A 25,061-nucleotide genomic window follows, 5' to 3' on the forward strand; every position below is an offset into this window, starting at 1 on the left:
AAAGGCGAAGCCCCTTGTCTTTGTCGCTAAGACCCATCAATGTCACATATCCCTCCTGGGAAAAACAGGACGTCAAAACTCAGAAGCAACTGTGATCTTTTGAGAAATGACCGAGGAGGCAGGAGAGAACAGACAATTCGAAGACGAAAGAACATTTCACAGTCTGGATCATGTGACACGAGTTCCAAGTCTCTGTTCTGTTCAAGGTTCATGAACAGTTCAGGAGTTTCACAACACAGAGGCAGCAAATGTTTCATCTTTTTTTCCTGGAGGCCGTGTCTGAGGGCCGACCGCTGCTTTTCATGTCGAAGCCCGTAATGTCGCTGTCCTCCCCACCGCTCGCCCTTCCCTCTGTCCACGGGTTGGACAAGAAACCGTGAGCGTCGATGCCATAAAAGTGGCGGCCGTCTTTACTCCGGGAGGAGAGATTGGGTTGGTCCAGAGAACCTGTGCTGTTGTATTTCTTGGCCAGCGGAGGAGCCAGAGAGCCCGGGGCGAGCAGCGATGTCAGGGACAGGCTGTTCAGAGTGTCTGACAAGTGTTCGCTGTTGAGGGTCTGACGGCAGCCATCCTTGTCCGTCCCCTTGTCTGTCCCCGTGCCCATGTCCTCCTCTGGAGGGGCCATGGAGTCCCGTCGGGGGCAGCCGGGGCTGGCGCTGCCGCCGCCACTGCTCTGGCTCCTCTGGTGTCTCCGGGTAGCCTGGAGGCTCAGCGTTTTGCTGCGTCTCTTGAGTAAAGAGTCCCGCTGCTCTCCTGTGCTGGAGTCCTGGGAGAGGGACGGGAGGATGGGGGCGGGGCACGGGAGAGGCACGGGACGTGGCAGGACTCCAGGCGGCGAGACGCTGAAGCTGAGCCCTTCTTCCAGGGTGGTCTGCAGGCTGCCCTCCGAACTGCCTGTGGCCAGCGAGGAGTCACTGTGGGACGGGTGCTGGGCAAAGAAGAAACCATGTGGTTATCTTAACAACCTTCCAGAATCAATGTGAAGCAAAAGAAATCTGGTTTGGAACAACACGTCAGTCAAGGTCCAAACAGCAGAAGCTTTGTCATTGGGGATGCAGAGTTTACCGCCGGTCACTAGGTGGCAGTGCAGTGCTAGTATCGAGTGACTGCTATGTTCCGCATATCTTAGTCGGTCAATGTTGTTGTGTTGAGAGAGTCCCGCTCTGTGAACGTTCTTACTTCTCCAGAATATATTCATGCTGATATATATTACTGTTGTAAGTATTTCAAGTTTGTTAGTAGTATATTCAATCAAGCCTAGCTAGTCCAGTATATTATTTCTGTGACTTATTCTGATCTTAGAATTGCTAGTGGTAGCTTGTTGCTTATTGTTTGTATTAGTTAGCATCTGCTTACATTGTGTATTTTGTTCACAGGGCTCCCTCATGAAGAAATACGCTCCTCGTTGTGATTAAAACACTAAACTAACAACGAGGAGCGTATTTCTTCAGGGGATTTACTTCTTCATGAACCACCACAATGTGAAGAAACTTTATGACCTCAAGTTGACTGTATTGTGTTTAAAGAAACCAATCAAATAAACCTGTGAAGCTCCATGTGATACCAGTTTGTACCACAAGGTGGAGTTTCCAGGCTTGTCTGCTTAAAAAAGAGGGACAAAAGAGGAATCTGAGGCAGGTGGTGACTCCTGGAAGTAATGATGGGTACAACCCAATATCAGCATACAGATCAGTAAAACTTCTGGAAATGAAAAAGGCACATAAACAGCCAATAACGCTAACAAAACGTATCATGTGACGTTCCTGACAGTTAACCGACCAGGTGGCAGGTTGTGCTGATTGAAAACTGCTTTATGCTCCCCAATGATTCAAAAAGTTAAATGTGCACTGTGCTGTTCATCCTCATCCAGATTAGTTCTGTGACTGATATTATCCATTCACTTACAAAAAAACAAAGAAAAGTATGGACCTCGTTTGAAGGCTTCAAATAGATTCAGTGTGAAATCGAATCACCTCAAACTAAGTTTCATTAATTTTACCTGAACTCTCAGCAGTGCCAGTGTCAAGTGGCATACTTGTCTTAAATAGCCTTCAGAATCCTCACAATTAGTACAAAAGGAAATAAAAACGGATATAAGCAGCTAATAGTAAGCTGCTGAAATTTGGTGGAAAAAAAAAGGAAAAAAATATTTATCTTGTTTTCATGGAGGAAATTGCAGCTTGTTTAGTGTTTTCAAAATGCTGTTGCCACATTATTTGGGCACAGCAAGCTTCCACTCAGCCACTTGTGATTGGAACCATTGTGCAAAACGGCTGTAAATATTCCTGTTCTCATTTCCAGATTTCACTGATTGGCTTTGATAACTGTACTGTCGTATTGCTGGAACACTTCTCAGATGTAGTTCTCAATCAAACACAACAAAATCACCCTGAAGATATGGCGAAGGGATCATTTTATGATACTGCTTGGAGGGAAAGTGGATCGTTCTGACAGGATCTTTAAGCCAAACAATCGGAAAAGAAGCAGCGTGTGTTATTTTGTGGGTATTTTATCCATCAAATGATAAATATTCTCCTGAATGTGCTACAATCTGTGGAACAGTGAAGCATAATGACGTGTTTCTGCTGTTAATATATTTGGTCTGAAATGTGGAGAGGGATCTAAAATAGCTTTTCGCAGTACTTTTGATAGATAGATGACAGATTTCTGTTTAAGTTTTAGTGCAGTTATTTGTACCTGCTTAACGATTGAGAAAGCCGCTGCGTGCGGAGGAGAGTTTATTTGTGTCGTCGTTTCTAATCCTGGCGCCGCTGCTGGCATGTTCTCAGCACATCGGGACAAGAATCGGGGAATAAAAGATCATGAAAAAGGAGGAATGAGAAGAAAAGAACCAAAGCAAGAAGAGAGCAAGAGAGGGGAGGCGTGGAGGAGGCGAAGATCAGATCATCCAGGAGAGACGTGAGGAGATAAAGGGAATGAGAGAATGAAGAAACGTGGAGCCGGGAACGAGCTCGTGCACGGAGTCGGCGTCGGGCTCGGCGCCGGCCGGGCTCATTAACCGGGTGCCGTAGAGCATTACTGTAGCAGCCGAGGATCACAGAGGCACCGAGGCGCGATCCAAACATCCAAACAGGTAGAGGAGAAACACGGAGATTCCGTCGCCATGGTTACAAAAGAGCAAGGATCTCTTACTCCTGTTTGTTTGAGGCTGGAGCCAGCAGAAGGGAGGCGTGAGCGTCAATGTGGAGGAGATCCTGGCTTTAATTGTGACTAAATGACTTGTGTGGAGTTTCACACTGCAGACGGAGGCCAGTGGCGGCTGCTGAGCGTCACGCGGATCTTCAGGCCGTCTGATCAGTTTCCGAGTGACAAACCGCTCGGGAGCTCCTCACATCTGTATTAAAGTGAAGGTCGCCTCAGTAATCTTCCGTCATGGGCTCTTTAAGAAACAGGCCTCCAGTTCTCACGCCTCTTCATTGCTGTATCTGTCCGGCGAATCCTGTGTGACTCTCTGGGATGCGTTGAGCGCCGTTCACTCATCAGTCGCTTATACCCCTTTCCCACTGCAACTAGCGGACAAATCTCTTCCCCACGGATCAGGGGAAGCTCTCTGGTCTCGCTATCTTGCCACTGCTGACGAAGGAAATCTCACGCTGTGTCCAGAAACAACAACTAGCGCGCTAACTTAGCCGTGCTGCGTCGACGTCTTCATGTAAGTTCCCGGATGTGTCCCTCCCACTAAAAGCCGGTAGAAAGCTGACCCGGGAATTTACCGGGTCGATTGCAGGGTGAACGACCCGGGTCGAAATCCCTGGTCAAACCTTTTCCCACTGGCACGACTTAGCGGGTTTAAACAGGTTTTTTGGCCAGTGGGAAAGGGGTATCAGAGTGACGCGTGAGCTGTGCTGTCGCGTTTTGGACAAGTTGCACTGAGAAACAGATGTTAACGTCCGTCTTCCCAACCACACACACACCAGTCAGAGTACCTGGGAGCTCAGAGGCCTGCTGTTGGCTCCGGGTGAGCGCAGGGAGGCCCAGGAGGCTGGCGACGCCAACCCGGAAGGCCCCCCGGGGTCTCCCGGGGCCACGCCGGTCCCGGGACCGTCTGGATGAGCCGCGACCGCCGGGTGGAAAAAGTCTGCCGGGAGGTGGAACAGGGGTGAAGACGCGGCTCCGCTTCCGCTGCGGCTTTCCCTCCGGCCGTCTGAAAGCAGAGTTCAGCACAGTGAGGCGTGTTCACACTGACGCTGCGTTTCCTGTGCCGCTCACCACGGCTGGAGTCAACAGCTCTGCTGCTCAGACACAACCAGATGGACAAGAACAACAATGGCAGCGGCCAAGGCAACTTTTAAACAAAGCATCTTATTAATTACTGTAAGAGGGGACAATGTCTTCTGACAAATTATTAGAACGCTGTTAATCCAACCTTGGATCCAAGATGCTTTGTTGATATTTTCCTGCTGTGATGAAAAAAAAGAGACTTGTTGAGTTCTGGCCTCAGTGAGCATCCAGAATGTGACGATCTGCTCCATCCTGAGGTGTGAAACGTTTGTTTGAGTGTCCTTCAAACACTTCAACAACAATGTGACACAGTTTTGACTGAAAACTATTTCATGCTGAATATTGTTGAAAGCATTCAAAGACATGACGTGGTTTAATTCACAGTAGCTATCATCCCGATTTAGAAATGTCAGTTGAAGTTGCTTCATCACTTCGCACCATGACAACAGGCACAAGCTCACAAACTGTGAGATCAAAACGTTTTACTGAGGATATCAGATTCTCCATGAATCCGGTCTTTGTAACAAAATTTTAAATGAACAGTTTGAACAGAGTTGTGGGAAAAAAGGCAAAACAAAACATAAAATGCATGCATTAACCAGATTTTACACTAGAAGGCGAGCTTGTATTTACAGTATAACACCGTTTCCTTGGCTTGAGGTTGCTATTCAGTGCCTGTATTGATTAATGCACCGTCCATTAGCCCATCGGTGTGTTGGTGTTGGAATAAGGTTCAGCCATAACACATCAGGGATTCTCTGCTCTCTTCATGGAACCGAGGGTGATTGGGAAAAATGAGCAATTAAAGGGTGTTTAGTTCATTAAGGACTGCAATAAGAATAACTTCATTATTTACTATTAACGCAAAAGGTTGGATCAATATTTACCAGCAGATGATGTTATGTGCTTTTTAATCACAGATGACAAAAGAAAATAATCTATTTCAAATTCGATCTTGGAAAACCTTCTTCTCCTCTGCCTGCCTTCATTTTATCAGTGTGCAAAGATGTGCTTGCAGCTCCGGAAGGTAAACGTTAAATGGATTTTACGTCGACTCAAACAGTCCCGGCTGATCTGTCGTCCGTCATGACGACAGCTGCCATGCGAGGTGTCCGTCTGGCAACCACCGGGAGAAACCCAGGGTTCAACGTCTTGCTCAAGGACACTTTGACATATAGAGAAGGCCAAATGGAGGCGCAGACCTCCAGCATTAGGACTGGAAGACAGAGTGCTCTCCCAGCCCAGAAGGCCACGAGAGAAGAAACACTGGCTGGTTGGATATTTCTAGTGTTTTCAGTCATCTGAAAAAAAAAAAAAGATTTTGATCTACGTTTAGAAACACAACAGATTCAGTTTTTTTGAGACAGTAAACAATACATTACAATAGTAGAAAAGACCTTCTGAATGTGCCTCAACGATGCCTTCAGTTTGTTCAGAACTAGTTTTTCTTCTTTCTTTTCTTCAGGAAAGTCGGTTTTTAAAACATATCTTTGACATGTTTCGACCCTTTGTCTTCATGAGAAATGTCATCTGGCATTAGAAATATGTCAAAGATTTGTCTTTAAAAACCTCAAAAGAAGAAAGACAAAGTGGCGTGTGTACAACATGGCGTGAAGGCGTGAGCTCTCCGTCAATCCCCCTCTGATCTCCATCTGCTCTCCACGGTATCGGAGGGGTGGCGAGTCGTTAGCATACCATAACGTGTCCTTCATTAACATCTCAGTGTCTGTTTGACGCCCGGCCTCATCCATCACGCCTGTAATTGCAGTGGAACTCAATTAGCTGTGTGGAATTGGAGCTGCGTCCTGGCGTGTGCGCGGCCGGCTCCAGAGACGTTGACATAAAGGATTTTATTTTAATTGATGTTATCAATGTCACGTCAAAGACACGGCTTAATGAAATCGCTTTGGTGAAATATCGGCGGGGTCACAAAGCATAGTGAAGAGGAAGGAGGATGAGAGGCAATCTTGAGAGTATTGTGGTTGATTTGAACAACTAGAATCAAAGCAAAAACAGGAATGGAGGTAAAATCAAAGTAAATAAATTATATTGTAAATACTTTGCCACTACATTCAGTGAAATTGAATTTCAAGGTCAGTTTTTTTCTGATTAGATTCTGAGACACTCAGATAACACTGGTCAGTTTGGGTAAAGTTCATCAATAAATCAAATAAATTAATACATTGCGACTTAATCTGGCCACTTTTCAAACACAAGAGTAGATTTAACAGGCAGGAATGAAAATTCCATACTGAGAAGTGGAATTTGGAGCAAACAAACTTCACATTTATGATGTTGACGCTGCCTCGGCTCTCACTGGTGTCATGATGGTCGACACCAACTCAGACACGTTTCACTGGTTGTAAACTGGACGTATTTGTCGCATGTGCTTAAAATCCTAATCTCTCATTTTCTGCTAGATTGTACTGGAAATCAGCAGGACTGGTGCTGATATCCTGCGTATAATGAAGACTGCAGAATTAAAGAAGCTAATTTTTTGTTACCTGTTCGATAAAAGGGAAAGATTTAAAGAAAAAAAAAAAATAGCTGGAGCAACATTATTGTCCATCTCCTTACACAATTGCACAAGAAATATTTACTACCACGTTGGCATTAACGCACATAGCAGCGTTTTCAAAAAGTTGTGGTTTCTCTCATTTTAACAGAGACGAGTTGATGAAACAGTTTTCTGGTTTTCATTTGAAAACGTCGCAAACCAGTGAATACACTCTCTCTAAATTCTTTCATTGTGGCCTCAGAACTAAACAACTCCTCGAAGTGACGACCACAGCGGTTCCTGTACCTGTGCAGCGTGCTGGGCTTTGCTGTTCCAGTGCCGACGGATGGATTCCAGCCTCGGACGGCTCCTGGACGCCGTCCTCGCTGCCCGAGCTGGAGGGACGAAGCCCCCGGTAGCCCCATCGGCTGGGCAACTCCTCCGAGCTGCGGGAGTCACTGCTGCCCCTCTGAAAGCAGCAGAGATAGAAAAGTAGCAGAAACGAAGAGGTGATAAGCAGAGGCACAAGACAACAAGCGTGATATCCAGGTGCGCCCACATTCGGTGGAGCCAGAGTGATTTCAAACTCAAGTCTTTCATTTCCCCTTGTCATAATGGAAATCTGAGCACAATTTGTTTCCCATTTCAAAAAGCGCTGCATTCATGTTGCCTCCTTTATCCGTCTATAAAGGTCTGATTAAAATTGGACAGGGTGAAAAGGAAGTAACGGTAGACTTCAAAGCTTCACACTGTCGGGCTGCAACTGTTGATTGTAAACGGGATCAAATGATCCGGCCGCCACTATCGCGGCGATGAAACACGCCGAGTGGAACCTGCACAGCGTTCAGGGGAAGATGGAGATACGAACACACACACACACACACACACACGCACACGCACACACCCCAGCATGACCATGTCAAGAACCCAGTTGGAGGCAGGTCCTTTAATCAGATACTGAAGCATGTAAACAGTAATTAGCATTGATTAGGGAGATGGAAGGGGTGTGATGAGAAGGTCTGTGACTCCCTGAAGCCCCAGAGACATTTCACCTGTGCATGTTCAATCATGTTCATTTTATCAGGTTTAATCCTTTTAATGCATGAATGTATTGAATAAAGCTCGAGTGTTCCATCAGTTGATATGATATGTTGGTACATATAAGTTTTCACTCAGTAAACTTCCTGTACATACACGTTATTGTATGTAAAGAGAATTCATGTAAAATTTAAAGTAAGATTCGTGATCAGATTTACACCAATCAGCCAAAACCTGTCCTCTTCTTGTGCAGGATCATCTGTTGCTGGCTCTTCCTCAAAGGAAAAAATGCATTGAATAACATATTCTCTCAAAACCTGCTTTAAGCTCTACATCAGCTCATCTGTTGGATTTCATCACACACGCTGGCCTTTGCCTCCACATGAATCACTGAGGTTTGGCCCGTGAGCGTATTCAGCACGCTGTTTTCTTTCCTTGGGCCATCTTTGACCCTGCAGACCGGAAAAATCTGCTGTCGCCGTCACATCTCACCCTGGTCAGACTTCATGGAGATGGAGCCTTTTCAACATGTTGCATTTTTGTCTCGCTGACACAGAGACTGAGCTTTTATAAATATACCAACCTTGCAAACTGTTTTCAAGAAGTTGCGTTTTCAGTGACTCTGAGTGCTGTTGTCATGTAAATGGTCATCCAAAACACAATGAAAGTCTCCATTTCCACGAGAAAACTTGTCACAGTTGTTTCACTGGGGCTTTAACATACAAAGAAGAAACCTGATTTTCAGACACGGCATTCAAAAACTGACAAATGTGTGCTCCACATACTTCCATTTATACCAACATGAACATTGGGACGATGAACGCTGAAGTTTAACCCTCATAACATCGGGTGAAAAGGTAGTGATTGGCAGTACTTCACAAGGCAGGGAAAACGTTCCTATCGACAGTCAGATAGCTGGAACTGTCTCCTAGATAACTTTCAATCTTTATGAGAAACACTGACAACCAACACTCTTATTTTAGATTGTATGCAGTTGGTTATGTAACTCTAGTACTGTAGTCAAGAGGAAACCCAGGTTCAGTGGCCCAAAACCGAGTCAAGCAAAGACTACAGCATCCCAAGATTAAGATTAGACCAAGGTCAAGTCAAGACTAGAGCAAAACAAGACAAGACCAAGACTTTAAGGCGGTAAGACCAAGTCAAGGCCAAGACCAGAGCATCCCATGACCAATACAAGCCAAGCAAACAAGGGACCGGCATTAAATCAAGACCAAGGCCTTGAAATGGTTGTCTTGAGTACTGCAACACTATGGAGGACTCATTAAATACCCTTGTCAGGAGGATCTAGGACTCAGTTGATCCAGCGTTAGGAATGCTGGCAGTTAGGCAATAAGTCTAACAGCTGTAATGGTCATATTTATAACCTCCACCATCAAACAGTGCTTCAGGCTGCAAACTGACACCAACTACCATCAAATAAATCAGCAGATATGAGCCACCTGAAACACTGCTAACACTAACAAGCCTTCTGCAAGACAACAGACATGATTTGCTGTATGACAGGATCCAGTGCATCTCTTCTCCATCTTTTCTTTCAAGTCAGTGTAGACATTGAAGAGAATAATCTTTCACTCAGCTCGTCACAAGATGCTATCATAAGGGTTGTTGTAGTAGCAGGAGGGTTGCTGAAGTTGGGTGAACAGGTCTGACATGCAATCTCTTTGTAGTCAAAAGCTTCTCGTGTATTTTTCTCATTATGTACAGGATTTGGCATTGTGTGTGTGTTGCTTTCTTGATTGCATGTAAGAAAACCGCAGCACAGTGCTCCCCTCCTAGCATAGTAAAGAACTCTAGTAAAGAAATCCACAGGCCTGCCTGTGTTCCTGTTGACAACACACTCGATTGAAATGCTAATATTCAGTTATGAGACTGTTCACAGTGGCCCCGTTTACATGGGCCCAAAAATCCTCCATATAATCGGATTGAAAGGTGAAGCGGATTGTAAATGTGTCATATAAACACCTGAGTGGATCCGTTTCACTCGGAGCGGACTGTATTTCTGATCCGACTGTATGAGGTAGTCTACGTCGATCGATAATCAGCTCTGTGTCTAATATATATGGTGCTTGACAGCGGAGCGGATTAAACGAGGGATTGTTTGTTCCGCGCATGTGTTCCCTCGTGCGCAGTGATTTGATGTAAGCGCGCGGGAAGGCGTTTTAAGTAGAGGGGGCTGGCAACTGAAAGAATGAAGGAGTGACATCATTGCATTTTTTTTCCCTGCTGCACAGCACATCGCCACTCAGGCTACTGGAAGCCATAGGATACACACAAACAAACATTAAGAAGCTCTAACAAATTCACATTTTATTACATTTTTTCTCCATAAGGAGGTTGTCAGCAATTCATCATGTGACAAGAACAGACGAGAACTAAAACACTTTCACAGCAGTAAATCACTGCCATTTTAAGCGCTGTCCTTGGTGCTGAAGATGCAAAAACAAAACAAAACAAAACAAAACAAAACAAAACAATGATCTCTCAAAACTTTCCCAGCCATATCTTCTTCTAGGAAATTTTATGTTTGGTTGAAAGGGCTTCTCAATGTCCCTGCCACTGGGAACCCTGTTCTTTCCAGTGCTGGCAGAAATGGCACCAACTGACTGTTGCGTGTAGCTCCCGCTGTTGCTGTTCCTCATATCCCCGCAGCTCTGTGTAAATCCATTCCACACACACTTATATATATATGTATATATATATATATATACACACACACACACACACACACACACACACACACACACACACACACCTGGGGGGGGCACCCCCTTTCCGCGCTAGTGACGTAGTGACGTGCGCAGTAAGCGGGAAGCAGGAAAGTCAAAAACAAGCAGAAGAACTCAACAGTGATTGAGAAACACTGTTCTAATAAAAACCCTGAGAGAACAAACACTGGAGAGGAGAGATGGTCGCAAATCGTGCAAAAGCGAGTTGTTTAAAGAGCTCCATGGCGGACTACGAACAGACCGCCCGGCCGGTGTTATAGATTAAGTTATTCCTGTGATAACGAGTGACAGATTTCTCACAAATGACTTTAAACTTGTCAATTTACTGCAACTGTAGATAACCGAAGTTCACTAGAACGACTACAAGTTTCAGTCGGTTTTCAACATCTGTTGGTCACAAGTTAACACAGAAACCAGTTAATTTGAAACATCGGCAGGCGGAGCGGGGTCCGGTGCTTTACACCGGGATGTGCTGCTTGGTGGTGCCAGGGGAGCACTCCATCTTTGAGCAGTGCATCATGGAGATGTTGGAACATTATTTGAGCAGATATCCAGCAGATAAAAACACTCTGCTCCTCACAGAGGACTGCTGACTGCAAAGCTAAAGACCTAAAAGTTCCATAACAGACTTTGTGCGCATGTCACAGAACGCTATATAATCCGCTTCACCCAGGGCCCTTGTAAAGGAGGATTGATCGCGGATTGCTTTGTGTGCCATCCATGTATACACGTGTGTTTAACACGATGATTTCAACTGGATTAAAAAAAAACACCCATGCAAACTGGGCCAGTGGGATATTATCCACACAACATGCGTGGCATTGAATTCCTCAAGCTGGAGCTGGGGATTGTTGGTAGGCTGAACCATTAACATATCAACAGTGCACAAACGTCCGCTAACAGAAGTGTGTTTTCATCTGCACCAGTAAATGTACAGTAAGATGTAAAATCATGGCAACATTCAATGGAAGGACAACAGATAGGAAACCTGTGTGTGTTTCTTTGTTTGTCACCACGCTAATAAATTCATCTTAAAGACAAGTGATGAAAACTTTTCTAAAAACTTGTGTGTGTGTGTGTGTGTGTGTGTGTGTGTGTGTGTGTGTGTGTGTGTGCGCGTGCGTGCGTGTGTGTCAGACAGCCTCTGTATCATTAGCATAAGCTGAGTGGGTGCAATACAGGAGAGCAGAGTGCAGAACATTGAGTCTGTGTGTGTGTGTGTGTGTGTGTGTGTGTGTGTGTGTGTGTGTGTGTGTGTGTGTGTAAAACCACATTTTGTCACATGGCCCTTGTATCATCAGCGCAAGCTGAGTGGGTGCGATACAAGAGAGCACAGCGCAGACCAGAGTGTGTGTGTGTGTTTGTGTGTGTGTGTGTGTGTGTGTACCTGGCTGTCTCTCGCCAGCAGCTGGTAGCTGCTGTGTTCATCCAGACTCAGGTCATCAGGCAGCGCCGGAGACGAGGACTTGTCTGACAGCTGCTCCGACATCAGCGACGCCTGCTCCACCTCCGCCAGGCGGATCTGTCCCACAAAACACGCGGCGGCGGCTGGAGTCACGTTGCAGCAGGAATTTACCCACAGGACGTAGGAAGCAGCGAGTGGGACTGTACACTCCGCTGATGGCGAGTTCATGTGCAAAAGTTCCATCTCTGAACCTCCTACATCCAGAGTGGGAGCCGCTTTGACGTCATCCAAACAGTCATGAGTTTTCTCAATGATCCTCACAAACACTTTTCTAAATATACTTCAAAAGACTTTCACTTATGTAACACTTATTGACTCAGTCAGATACACCATTAATGCCAACAAACGTCCACTCCAGGGTGACGTGGCTCACAATTCAGATGAAATGAGGCTTCCGTGTCTTTTTGGCTCATGATGGATAATCTTAATCAAACGTATTGCATCAGGTCAGCTGATCAGCTGCTCCTGGAAGAACCGACATCCACTGGACTGTCCTCTCAGGAGGGACAGAGCTTCATTTATCATCACCTCTAAGTTCTGGAATGAGCTCCCACTGCGCACCAGACAAGCGCCCTCACTGTCCATTTTGAAAAATCCATTTTTCTCCTTGGCTTTTAACCCAGCTGGAGACTCTGCTCCTGCTTTTAGTGTTTCCATTTTCTTGTTTTTATTGTACTACTATTGTTTTATTGCTTGCACCTGCTGCTTTTAGGTTTTAATGTCTATTTATGTGCGGCACTTCGTCGCAGCAGTGGCTGTTTTTAAAGTGCTTATAAGTAAAGTTGAGTTGAAAGTTAAGTGAGAAATAAACGTTGACATATATTGTCATTATCTGTGTGTGGGTCTATTTATACATGTCTATGATGTTTGTGCCTTTTGCTACTTTGCCTTCAGAATGAATGTAGCGTTTCATGGGTATTTCAAAGCTTTTTGTCCTGGTTGAAAGTGTCGATAGTGTCAGATTGTCCTGTGGGATTAACTCTGAGGGTCACGGAGAAGCAGCAGGAAACCAGCAGTGTAAACTGTTCTCAATGCTTCACGTGTAAGGCCAGGTGGAAGTTCTACCCTAATCTCAATGAGAATTATTCCCATAAAATGAAGGTGATAGAGAAATATGAGAAGGATAACACGAAGGATGATGAAGATTAAACAGTACAAATATGAGGAAAGAACTGTTAAACAAAACCAAGTAAATATGAAGTCAGGCTTTGAACAGAAGCAGAAGGTGAAAGTCGAGAAACATCCACATCCAAAGCCAGTCTGCATTCTGCTCGACCTCCTCCTGAGTTTCTTCCGCTGGAACAGGGCGAGCTGTAAATATCTGGCTGAAGCTGTCATCACATGTTCTCTGTGTGTATCCTGACCTCTACATCAAGCTGCCGGGCCTCACGCTGCGAGACACAAACGAAGCTGCAGATTGAAACGCGCATCAGGAGGAAATCAAGGATCGTCCAGACCGGGAATGATTTCAGGTCCCAGGACGTTTTCCCCGGGGGAAACGTTCGCTCATGATGCACGTGAGCAAATCACTCCACTGATTGGACCTTTCATGGGAACAAGTGGCTGAACGAGGCGGGCAGATGTCAGTGGGTTTTTATGGGCTGCAGGAATTAATGGTGTGTGAATCTGGGCGGCACCGCCCCGAGTTTTGTCTCACAGGCAAATCGACTGTGTCTTTTTACTGCAACTGATTTTACTTTAAATGTAAATCAGCTGGACCATGAAAACGATCCCGTCTAATGGTCAGAGTGTTTCAGCAGTGAACAGGAATAAGTTCGACATGTATTGCTTTGGATTTTTTCATCCAAACAAACTGGGATGTAAATTTAGGGTCATCTAAACTTATGTTGTTACAATACTGTCCCAGACATAGAGAATATTTATGGGTAAAATCTAGGTAATGTAACCCCAGCTTTAAATTTCGAGCCGATTTTCAAGCAGATTGAAATCAACAGATGTTTTCTCTATTTAAACAACAGCCTGTTACTGATCCACGACGCCTGAGATTAGAAAGCACGCCACGTCCTGTCATACGGCTTCCCCCGGTGAGGTGAGACCAAGGTGACTTCTGGGAACAGACATGCAGATCAGCCCTGGCTGTTTGTGTTGCATATCAATCACAACTGAAATGACATTTTCTCGGCTGGGATCGCCGTTCTGTTACAATAAATAGGAAAACAAAGAGTTCTGAGTGTCCTTGAACCAGCGATGTTTCCACCATTACAGGGAAATCTGTCTAAAATGGCTTTTATGTTGTGTACTCATGTGTTTATACACACACACACACACACACACACACACACACACACACACACACACACACACACACACACACACACACACACAAGACAAACAGCCTGAAGGACCCCACCCTGATGGGGGATGTTCCATCCTGTACCAGAAATCCACACAGCGCATCATCTAACCTGTTTATTCAGATTTTTGTTCTGTTTGGAGAAATGTGTTTTTCTTCATTTTATTGCTGAGTATTTATGTTTCTGATTTTTTTCCCCTTTCACTCTAGATTTTAAGACAAACTAAAAGTTTGAGCAACTGGATGCATCAAGACGGCATTTTTGTATTTGTTGCGATTACCCAGTGGTCAGAGTAATGGCGTTCAAATAAACAGCGTTCAGTGATCTAATTACATTTTCCAGAGTTACCATGACTGACAACATGAGGCACGTTCCTGTAACTACCATGCAACGCTTTCAACTGTTTTCCCTCCGCCAGACCTGGCCTGCTCAGGAGCTGAGCTGCTGAGCAGGAAGTTAAACCACAGAAAGAAGGAACCTTATTGGTGCAAAGTGACGTGAAAGAGATATGGCCTGATCATGAGAGCAAATAGAGATACAGCCATAGAGCCCTGATCATTCAGCTTTGAAATTGTTTTAAATGGAAGTACAGACATGCTTTTGACCAAGACCGATGTGAATAGATGTACAAATGCTATCTCCAGTTACAAATGAAATGTGATTGGTGTCTTGTCTCATATAATCACAGCAACATTTGAATAATTTAGATTGGTGTAGTTTCCTGTTTGTGAATTATTCTGTCAAGTGTCCATTTTTTTCATTATTCATACATTCAGTTTAATAATAAATAAATGAACATTCATTTTTAAAGCTCCATTAAGAGGAGATTCAGATTCTTTGACATATTTAAACAGATTTTTCCAAAATGTGTCCTGAATGCCTCAAAAACCAAGGTAATAGAGAAGAGACTTTTTTTCCTGTCATTAAAACCCTGCAGATTGAACTGCTGACTCAATACAAGGATTTAGGTTTTTTTAATGGATGAATGTTTCATGTTGAAACTCGAGTGCAGAAGCTTCAGCTCCAGCTGGGTGTTGGTTTTAGAATTGATTCCTGATGCTGCCTGGTGGAGACATCATTCCTCCTGCTGCTCGACTCTGGTGATCTACTGGAAATCCAAGCAACTGTCCCATGCTGGCGTTCTCTGGACACTGAGTACCAGGGCTCTACGAGGCTGTACGAGGCTCACTGAGGTTTGTCCCCATTGGAGCTCATCTGCCCTCTCTGACCATGCAGACTGAAACACTGCTACAGTTTTATTGATAAATCCATCCTCGACCTTGGAACTGATCCTCATCAGGAATTTAAAAAACCTGCTGAATGGTATGAAGGCATGTTCCTGGGTGTGTTTCTGCCTCTCCTTCCTCACACATTTATGATGTTCAGACCTTCTTTTATGAAATCATCGCTGTATATTTTATAATGAATGTGGTATCTTGGCCAGGGTTTCTTTGAAAAAGAGTGTGTGTGTGTGTGTGTGTGTGTGTGTGTGTGTGTGTGTGTGTGTGTGTGTGTGGGTCACCTCCTGTGGATGACTCTTGCAGTCCTTGCAGACAGGAGGCGAGCAGTAGTGATGGAAAACCGAGCCAGAGAGGTTGTCAATCATGTCCCCTTCCAAAGAGTCCTTAATCAGCAGAGATACACTGTCCAGCCACTGGCTCTCCTGCAACACACACACACACACACACACACACACACACACACACACACACACACACACACACACACACACACACACACACACACACACACACATCGTCAGGGCATTAAATTGCACATTTCCAGTGTGAGAGAGATATTGATTGGCTCACAGTTGGCAACATGCATAAGTCAACATGTGAAATGTAGGAGAGGCGTGTGCTCAGATCGCTGCAGAAGCTAAAAGTGGTTCAGACTCAGAGGAGGCATGCTGACCCTCCGTCCTCCATCAAAGGGAGCAACACTGAGCAAAGGAAGACCATGATCAAGACACACTGGGCAGAATGTAACTCAGCAGAGGAAGCATGCTGCTTTCTGAAAAAAATACATTTATTTAAAGAAATAACATATAGATGGAATATTTTGAACCATTAAAGACATTAGAAAAGGAGGATTTACTAATTGAGGCCCCATTTACACGAAGATGCTGTCAAGTGAAAATGAAAAACATTATATTTGATTGTCTAAACTACAGTTCTTCTCTATGTTACCGAATCCTGTAACATAAATCTGTTTTTCATGCAATGCAAGGCATTACGTGCAACATTTACTCAATCGTATCGGTCCTTTTTTCATACATACACTGCCTGAACGAGCTGAGTGCACCGAGTTAGAGAAACAACACTTCCTGACAGCAGTGGCTCAACAAAAATGATTTACATGGTTTTGGAGACTCAACAATCATCTAATAACGCATCTGTTTTAAGTCTTAAAGGAATTTCAGCTACGATCCTGGGAGCAGATTTAGATCGAGTCCACTCACACGGGCTCAGGCAGGTGGTCATAATGTTGTGGCTGATCGATATATTTCGGAGTGGATCTGGAGCTGCTCATATTCCTCTCCTCTCATTTTACTCTCTCGTTCATTTCTTGCGTGTGTTTTGTCAATATCGGGCACAGCGTGGCTTAATTAACCACGGCCTTCCAGAGGCGTTATTTTCAGTTACTGACAGATTGAATTCAAAGGTCAGTGACTTCTGTCAGCTTTAAAGGTCTTGTAGTCTTATCTATTTATTTGGAATCATGACGTCTTAGAAAATACACAGTTGTGGCCTCCACAGGCACTTTTCTGACAATAACATCTCAGTTATGCTGATGATCCTCTCTTCTTAGTGGGTGAGGTGTTGTTTAGATGCTCAACATGGTTTTGTATTTCACAAAACACCCAAAACGCAACAAAAGTCTTTTTCTCTTTACTTGAAAGCGTTCTCATGTCAACAGGGCCTGAGACTCTCAGAGAGAGGGGCGTCTGTCTTTCAGACTTTTCAACGGACAGCTACATGGACAGTTCAGTGGTTTTCAGTCATGCCTCATATTGAATTCAGGACCTCGGCCTTAAGCTGGGCTTCTGGGCCGACGTGTGCAGGTTCCTTGTTCGTCTCTTTGATTTGTTTCCTGTAGTGGACTATCCTGTTCTGATCATCCTGCATTCCAATAAGTCATCAGTCACGAGCTCCAACACACTGCGCCTCGGATAAATGTGACCAGAGGACACTGTTTGGTTGAGGTCTCGTGTCTTATTGGGTCATGTGACTCAGGTCATGACAGATTTAAAGCTCGGGTAGACGATGTTGTCCAAAAGCATTTTTTGTCATACTGAGTGAAATGCTCCTTGCCCCCTGAGAGAAGTCAATACATTATGTGGACGGAAAAAAGTGCGGAAAAAAATCTGACCACTGTAGCGGCCACAGGAGTGTAAAAACTCCGACCAATCGTATCGCACGGACCGCTCTTAAGAAACCAATCAAATCCCTTCGCCGTTCTGCCAGCCCCCTGCGCGTTCATTTCAATGGCGTGCACTGGCCCTGGTTCAGAGCGCGCACGTTGCCAAGGAGCTCTCAGCGCTCGCAGCTCGCGTGAAAAATAGAAGGAAGCGGAGCGGGCGTGCTGCTCCTATGCGCGTTGTGTGCGGGCAGTCAGAAAGGTTAATAACATTGGAGGCGATCACAAAGTCCGTGCGCGTGGCGCCTCCACGGCACTTCCGCGTCCAGTGCGTTCGCTCCCAACGGGAGCTCCCCCAATGGGGTGTCAGCTGGGCGGAGCCTTGGGGAGACGCTACATTCATGCTACATGCTAGTTTTCCAAGATCGTCGACCCTAGCTTTAATGTGACGCATCAGGAACTCTGAAAAGAGGGAGATGTTTTAGCCATTGTTTTCACGTCTGCCTTTCAAAAAGCATTTCTGTCCTTCAGATTTGTTTATTTGCTTCACAGGTTTTATCTTCAACATCATCTTTCCCTGTTATGTGGACTTTCTGGGTTTTTCTGGTCTTCTGTCCTTCTTGTGCTCCTGCTGCCACAGCTGACATCCCAGTCTTCCCTCTCTTCTTCCTCCCTCTGTGAAGGAGGAACTGCTAAAGGGTGTGAGGTTCAGTTGTGCACGTGTGCTCATGGTTTCAAGTGCTGGTCGGGGGCGAGTGGTGTGGGGGGAGGCAGCCTGATTAATTGGCCCAGCTGGAGGTCCTTGGTGGTAGAAAACGGTGCTGATGATGCTCTCTGTACAGATATCTGCTTTTTCCCATCCAGAGAGCCACACTGAACCCCCACACTCTCCTGTTTTCTTCAGAGGAATAAAAACCACTTTGTGATGATTTCAAAAGACACTTTGTAATTGATATACCATTCCATCACATTAGGCTGCTTATGAAAAACATCAATGCTCAAAGAATAAATCGTTCAGTAAAATTTAACTCTGGATTTGTTCTTTTGGTGGGAGGGGAGCAGGAAGCTCTGAATTTACTATGTTTGCATGAACAGTGACAAATCTCCAATTGTTACATCAATATAGCATTGGGTACCAATAAACCAACTGCAGTTGGCCTCTGATGCTGTCTATCACTTCCACTTCAATAAGAAACAAACTGTTGGAGGGTTCTGGCTCTTAAACATTTTTCAAAGTCCACTTTCTTCTCATCAGCCAACAGCAAACAGACACCTCCTCTGGCTTCTCTGTCTGGACAGTTAGGTAGAAAACTACATAAACTGTCACAGCGCAGGGTGGAAGAACCCAAGCGCAGGCAGCACAGGCTGACTTGTAACTCCTTTATTTCAACAAACATGAGGAACACAGGGAAGAGCTGAACTGATACTGGCATGGACACATGAACAGAACAGGCTGACGGACCCACAAGGAGCCAGCAAGACAAGCGAGGGGAGCAGGGCCTAAATAGGAGACACACAGGTGCAGCACATTAAGAAGATAACGAGGAAGGCGACCAGCCAGGAGAACATGAGGAGAAGCAGACCGAGACAGCAGGTGAGACAGGGCGTGCACAACGAACAAAACAGGCCCTGAGCGCCCCCATCCGGCCGCAGGGGTACAGGGCGTGACATAAACTAAACTAAACGAAGGCCCAGACACTTGAAATGGCACCATTTTCATGTTTTCCTTTCAGACAAAGTTCACATTGGTGACGTTGTTCTACAACACCATCCAAGTTCATCTGTCACTCAGCATCTGCAACATGGAAAAAAGCTGTCTCCAGAAGTGATTAAAAGATGGTGTACAAAATGCACGCTCTACTGGAGAAACACTGAATTAAAAAAGTGTTAGCAGAACAGAGAGTCTGGAATCCTTCAGAGTCATTGCTCTCAGTCCACTGACCTTAGAGAGAAAGTGCAGGAACTGTTGTGGTTTCACTATTTACCCAGAGGCAGCCACTGGTGCACTTTTAAAAGCATCGCACTCCAGAAACTGTTTTCAAAAAGTGAAGCTGTCAAGGTCTCCGAATAGTGTTGTCGTCTAAACAAGAACATTTGCCAGTTTCTCTTGAAAATGCTGCATAAAAACGACCAAGATTACAGAGTTTGTGTCTGAGGGAGTTTTGTCCTCAGCAGAATTATTGAGTCCATCATTCAGAACATCGAGTCTCCAGACAGACACCTGTTGGTGGACGGAACCAAACAGAAGAGTCTGTTTGAAAAGGCAGTTTCCACACACAGAATGAGTCATTTTGAAAAACAAAATGGACTTTTATCAAAGAGACTTAGAGAATTACTGCATGAGCAAGGAAATGACTCAAAGAAATAAACATGAGGAAATGATCAAGAAGACAGACGAGAAAGTGCAGGTAATGGAAGAGAGGAAGACAGAAGGAGAATCAAGAGAAATGATTACGGGACTAAAAAATTAATTGACATGATTAATACACACGTTTCTAGTTCATTTTCTTACTCTGCAGGACTATTTTGTGATCACTATGAACTTAAACCAATCCTTAATGATTTTTACTCTTTCCGTTGTTTTTTTCCTCCATTAACATCTCAACTCATTACAAGCTGCACTCTCTTCATCACAACTGATTGACTTTTGTTAAAATGTTCACAATCTGGACCAATTCGTCAGTGACAGGATAATTAATGACGTCTTTCCTGAGGCACAGAGGATGAAGCTGCAGTTTGAACAACAATTGCCAGTGAGTTGTTTCAGTATCTGGTTTCTGAGGAATTCCGATATTTAAAATAATGTATTTCATTTGAAGCTGCTGGAAGTTTTCTTTTCTTCTTTCGTGGACCTTAAGGTGAAAACGCCACAGGAAGAGTTTGTTTAATGGACACTGCGTTTCCTGATGCGAGCTCCGTGGGAACTCCTGAAGAATCACATGACACTGTGACCATGGAATGACTTACCTGCACAGCATGTTTGGTAAGAGGACTGAAATAAGTTTGAGCGGTTTTAATGAGTGCTGAGTTTCCTGCCTTTTGCTCCCCGCAGATGCAGATTTATTCTCCAAAACTGTATCTCGATGGAAATGTGTGACATGTGCCAACCCTGGAGAGGGTTTCTTCTATTGGTTATAAAGAAGAATAATAATGCTTAAAGTTGCAGAAAGATGTGTGAATGCTTTAGGAAGTTCTACATGTGTGACTTTTTCTTTCAGTTTGGGTGGTCATGTTTTTCATGCATAATGATGTTTGTGCGACTGAACTTGTATATAACTTTAGAGTAAATACATTTTTGCATGCACAATAAGATTTGTGTGTGTGTAATGCAATTTATACAAGAATAATGTGTTTGTTGCGTCTGTAAAATGAGCTATAAACGTCTCTGTACCCACCTTCGCCTAAGTTATGTCTTTTTAAAAGTGGATTTCGCATTCCTGTCCTGACACAGACATGTCAGCAACTCGGGGTGTTATTAGTCTGTGCCTGATTGAGAGGCTTAGGCCATGTTTACACCACAATACCCATCTTTTTGAGTTTTCGTTTAAAAAAAAAAACCCTGCACATTTTACACTGAAACTGCATAAAATGAAGATAACAACGGGTAAATCTGTGATTTTATAGTTAAGAATCACCTGGAATGATAATCCAACATGGCCATCTGTCCAAACAAATGTCCGTGTGCTCACCATTGCTAATGCTTACAGCATATTGTTCACTGTGTGTGTGTGTGTGTGTGTGTGTGTGTGTGTGTGTGTGTGTGTGTGTGTTCTTGTATTTCTATCCTTGTCGGGGCCAAATGTCCCCACAAGGATAGCAAAACATGGAACGACGTGCCTTGTGGGACCTTTTTCCGGTCCTAAGTAGGAGAAACAGTGTTTTCTTGACCATGCTGTTGTTACTGAAAAAAGTAAAAGTGCAAAAACATTTCTTCAGGGTTAGGCTTTGTTGTGGTGTGGGTTAGGGTTAGGGTAAGGGTCAGGGTTAGGGGCTAGACATGAATGGGAGTCAATGGACGGTCCCCACAAGGATAGAAATACAAGACTGTGTGTGTGTGTGTGTGTGTGTGTGTGTGTGTGTGTGTGTGTGTGTGTGTGTGTGTGTGTGTGTGTGTGTGGTTTTGTTACAAATAACACCCAGTAGTGGCCCAACATGAGAACTACTTAATTGCTTTAAGCGTTTCTGCAGTTTCTGATGTAAACAGGCGTCATTCAAACGCAAAGCTTTTCTGAAATGAAAGTGTGGAAACGGTGCGTTTTCCCTGTGACCTGGGCCTCATTCTACTGGGATGTTAGAGCATTAAGAGGTCCTCAATGAAAATGAGACGTCACTCCTCTGTGAGCAAGATCTACTTACTTATGATGTTTATAATATTGGAGTGAATTTTCCTTCCGTTTCTGTACTTTTTTGTGACTGTGGTGAATCTTAATCGGCCCCTACTTTATGGTTTTAGTGTACGAGGCTGCCTGCCTGCTCGGCTGCTCATCAGGACGGAGATTTAAAATCCAAGAAGGATGTTCGTGGTTAAAAATACCAGCCGGCTGACAGACAATGAGCCACAAGCAGAATGAGACTGTGGTGAAGCCGACACCTATAGTAGCCGTCTCACTGCGTCCGCCAGCCGCTTCACAGTCAGCCCCCTCTCTCGCCCACCCTCCTCCCCGCTCGCTCGCCCATCCACTCCTAAAGACCGGGTTCATATTCTCCTCACTGAACCAAAGCACTTCAGATATTCTTTGGTTCATTTTGCTGAAAAACATCATAAAATACCTGCAATCTGAAGCAAGTGTGACCCAGCTGGTGCAGACAGAGGAGCACGATGGCCCCGTGTTGTTTTAACATGCAGAGGAAAGCATGTGGAAGTTTTATGTTTAGCTTAGTTTTCAGTCTCAAGCAAAACACAGAGAAAAAAAAGGCCTTTGGAAACTGGTGCAACAGTGAAGTAAGAGTAAAACAGCACAATATGCTGGGAGTGAGATTTAGGTTATTCCACACAGTTCATTGGGTTTAATTGCAGAGTGAGGCTGCTTAACATAAAGCTGCTGTAATTAGTTTTTTTTTTTCCTTTTTAACAATAGGAGTGAACAAAATGACTATGTGTAATGCAAATGTGAAAAAAAGACAATTACTAGGTTCTTGCATTCTCCTCAGCTTCATTCAAGCATTTTTTTCCCTCAGAATCTATTTCAGCTTTTAGCGGCTTTCAGGAGTGTGAAGCTTAACCTGCAACAAGGGGATGATTTTTATTTATTTAGTTTTTTAAAGGGTGACTGGAGTGAATGTAGTAATGCTGAAAATGAAAAATTAATAACCAGGTCAAAATCAGGTGGAGGATCTAATTCATCCTCAGTCACATCCTTATAATCTGGAGTGAATTTTCACCTGAGCTGTCCAGTTCCGGTAACTTCTGGACGGAGTGATGAAAGCGTAAGAAGTCATGATGGGAGATCGGGAGTAGGGACGCTCACATAACACTAAACCTTACAATGTGAACCTTAACTTTTACTCCAGGCGCAAATCATACGCGATTGCCTCAAACCCCCTCTGCATCGACGCCAGGCGCACCTCCAACAGCTTCGATCTCCACATCTGGCGGGGCACGGAATGAGCCTTGACCCACGAGGGCTGTGATTGGTCCGCTCTACTTTGTCATGTTTAGAAACAAGGCCTGTGACACAGATGATGGTGCACGTGCACTCTATTGGAGTAAATTCATTTAAATTAAAGTGTGAAAAGCACACAGGTAAACAACTTCTGCTTTTGGTGCCATCCTCAACACTTTGCAGATTTTCGACAATACGGTCGACACCATGCAGGACGTTCGTCTGCAGCTCACAGCACCAGCCTGCTAGCTTGCGCTCGAAGCAAAAATTTCAATCTTTGTGCCAAATTGCTAATTATGACTGGGGAAAAATAAACACTTCCATGAAGCTTCATGAGTGCCCCTTGTGCGCCCCCTAGTGTTATGATGGTGAACTACTTCGCAGTAACCTTGAAGCAGAACTTGTGAAAGGACTGTGCTGCTCCAAACCGTGCCATGCATCCTTTAAACAGTCAGCATCCTTTGTTTTTCAGTGAACCTGATCACAGCTGCATGCCTTCCAGCACAGGGGGTGTCTGGTCTTGATGCCTCCTTTGGGATGATAATAAACATTTATGGTGATGTTTTCATTCCCTGGTTAGACGTCTCTGTCAGTGACGCCCCTGAACGTCTGGCCAGTTCTTATTCAGTCTTGTTATCACTCTCTGCTCTGCCTTTCGCTGGCTGCAGGTTGTTAGTGGATGTCTGCAGGTCTCTAATCGTACCTCTGTAGTGTTTACTTTGTTTCTTCTTCCTCTCCTCGCCGCCTCTCTGTCCTTGTACATTACATGGTTTTGATAAACTTCTCTTCCTCCTGTGGATTGCAAAGTCTTGATGGCTGAATTTTTGATAATGGATGGTTGAATAATATTTTTTGAGCACAGCAGAGCTAACTAGAATTTGGCACTCAGAGAGTGCAGACCTCCGGCACAGCTCAAATCAGTCACCAAGCCTCGCCGCATGCCGCATGCCGCATGCCCCCTGTCGGCGGGCCTGCCCAACTATGTCAAAGACTGCCCTATCTCTCAACGATAAAGAATCCTTTAAAAAATTCCTGGATCCAGACAGTGATCTGGATCATCACCAAGATTTAATGGATTCTAAGTTAGCCCAAGACCCACTTTTCCACAAAGTTGCATTGCAATCCGTCCATAACTTTTTCCGTAATGTTGCTAACAAACCAACCAACCAACCAACAAACCAACCAACAAACCGCCGTGATTACATAACCTCCTGGCGGAGGTAATAAAAAGGTAGCAGCTGTAACACATGCCTTATGTCCAGAAACTTCCATCCGATCAATACTGACCCCTCAAGGCTGGTTCAGGAACTGCTCGATGCTACTGCTAATATCTTGACATCTGATATCCCAGCAAAATGTCACAAGTTGAGTAAAGTCCCATCTTGAAACGGTCACCGCCACGTTATCGTCCCGGTCCTGCTGCTGTGGAGGGTCCGAGCGTTCGCTGACGACGTGTTGCTCCAGTGTGAAGCAGAGTTGCTCTCAGAGGACTTATTAATCAGTCGCTCTGTTCAGTAAGTCATTCCTAATGAGCCGACTCACAGTTTACCCGACGCCACCGTCTGCAGCCCAAACAAACACGGACCTGTTTGGAGCAAACACACCTTCGGTGGCTCCCCGCGGTCATCCATGAGTCGAACGCCACTCAGCGACTCACACTCTTCTCCAAAGTGTCACCTGAAGCTCTTCTCACAGCTCTCTGAAATTAACATTTAAATTTGTTCTGTTTTTCTCCTCAGTTTCCTCACTCCACTTGTTTTTCCTCCCATTCTACTTCGCTCCTACCTTTTGTTT

General features: G+C 44.7%; 1 protein-coding gene across 1 annotated transcript in view; it reads right to left on the reverse strand.

Moving 5' to 3' along the window:
* Positions 1 to 253: 253 nt before the first annotated feature.
* The window catches only part of LOC115389487 (voltage-dependent T-type calcium channel subunit alpha-1I-like), a 207,553-nt gene continuing 182,745 nt past the window's right edge, over positions 254 to 25,061 (reverse strand). The window contains exons 33-37 of the mRNA XM_030092887.1: positions 15,827 to 15,967; positions 11,912 to 12,046; positions 7,046 to 7,208; positions 3,948 to 4,165; positions 254 to 928 (exon numbers count right to left, since the gene is read on the reverse strand). Coding sequence (XP_029948747.1) covers positions 254 to 928; positions 3,948 to 4,165; positions 7,046 to 7,208; positions 11,912 to 12,046; positions 15,827 to 15,967 — 1,332 coding nt within the window. The remainder of the gene's footprint in view (positions 929 to 3,947; positions 4,166 to 7,045; positions 7,209 to 11,911; positions 12,047 to 15,826; positions 15,968 to 25,061) is intronic.

This window comes from Salarias fasciatus, chromosome 6, assembly GCF_902148845.1.
Source record: "Salarias fasciatus chromosome 6, fSalaFa1.1, whole genome shotgun sequence".
Taxonomy (NCBI): domain Eukaryota; kingdom Metazoa; phylum Chordata; class Actinopteri; order Blenniiformes; family Blenniidae; genus Salarias; species Salarias fasciatus.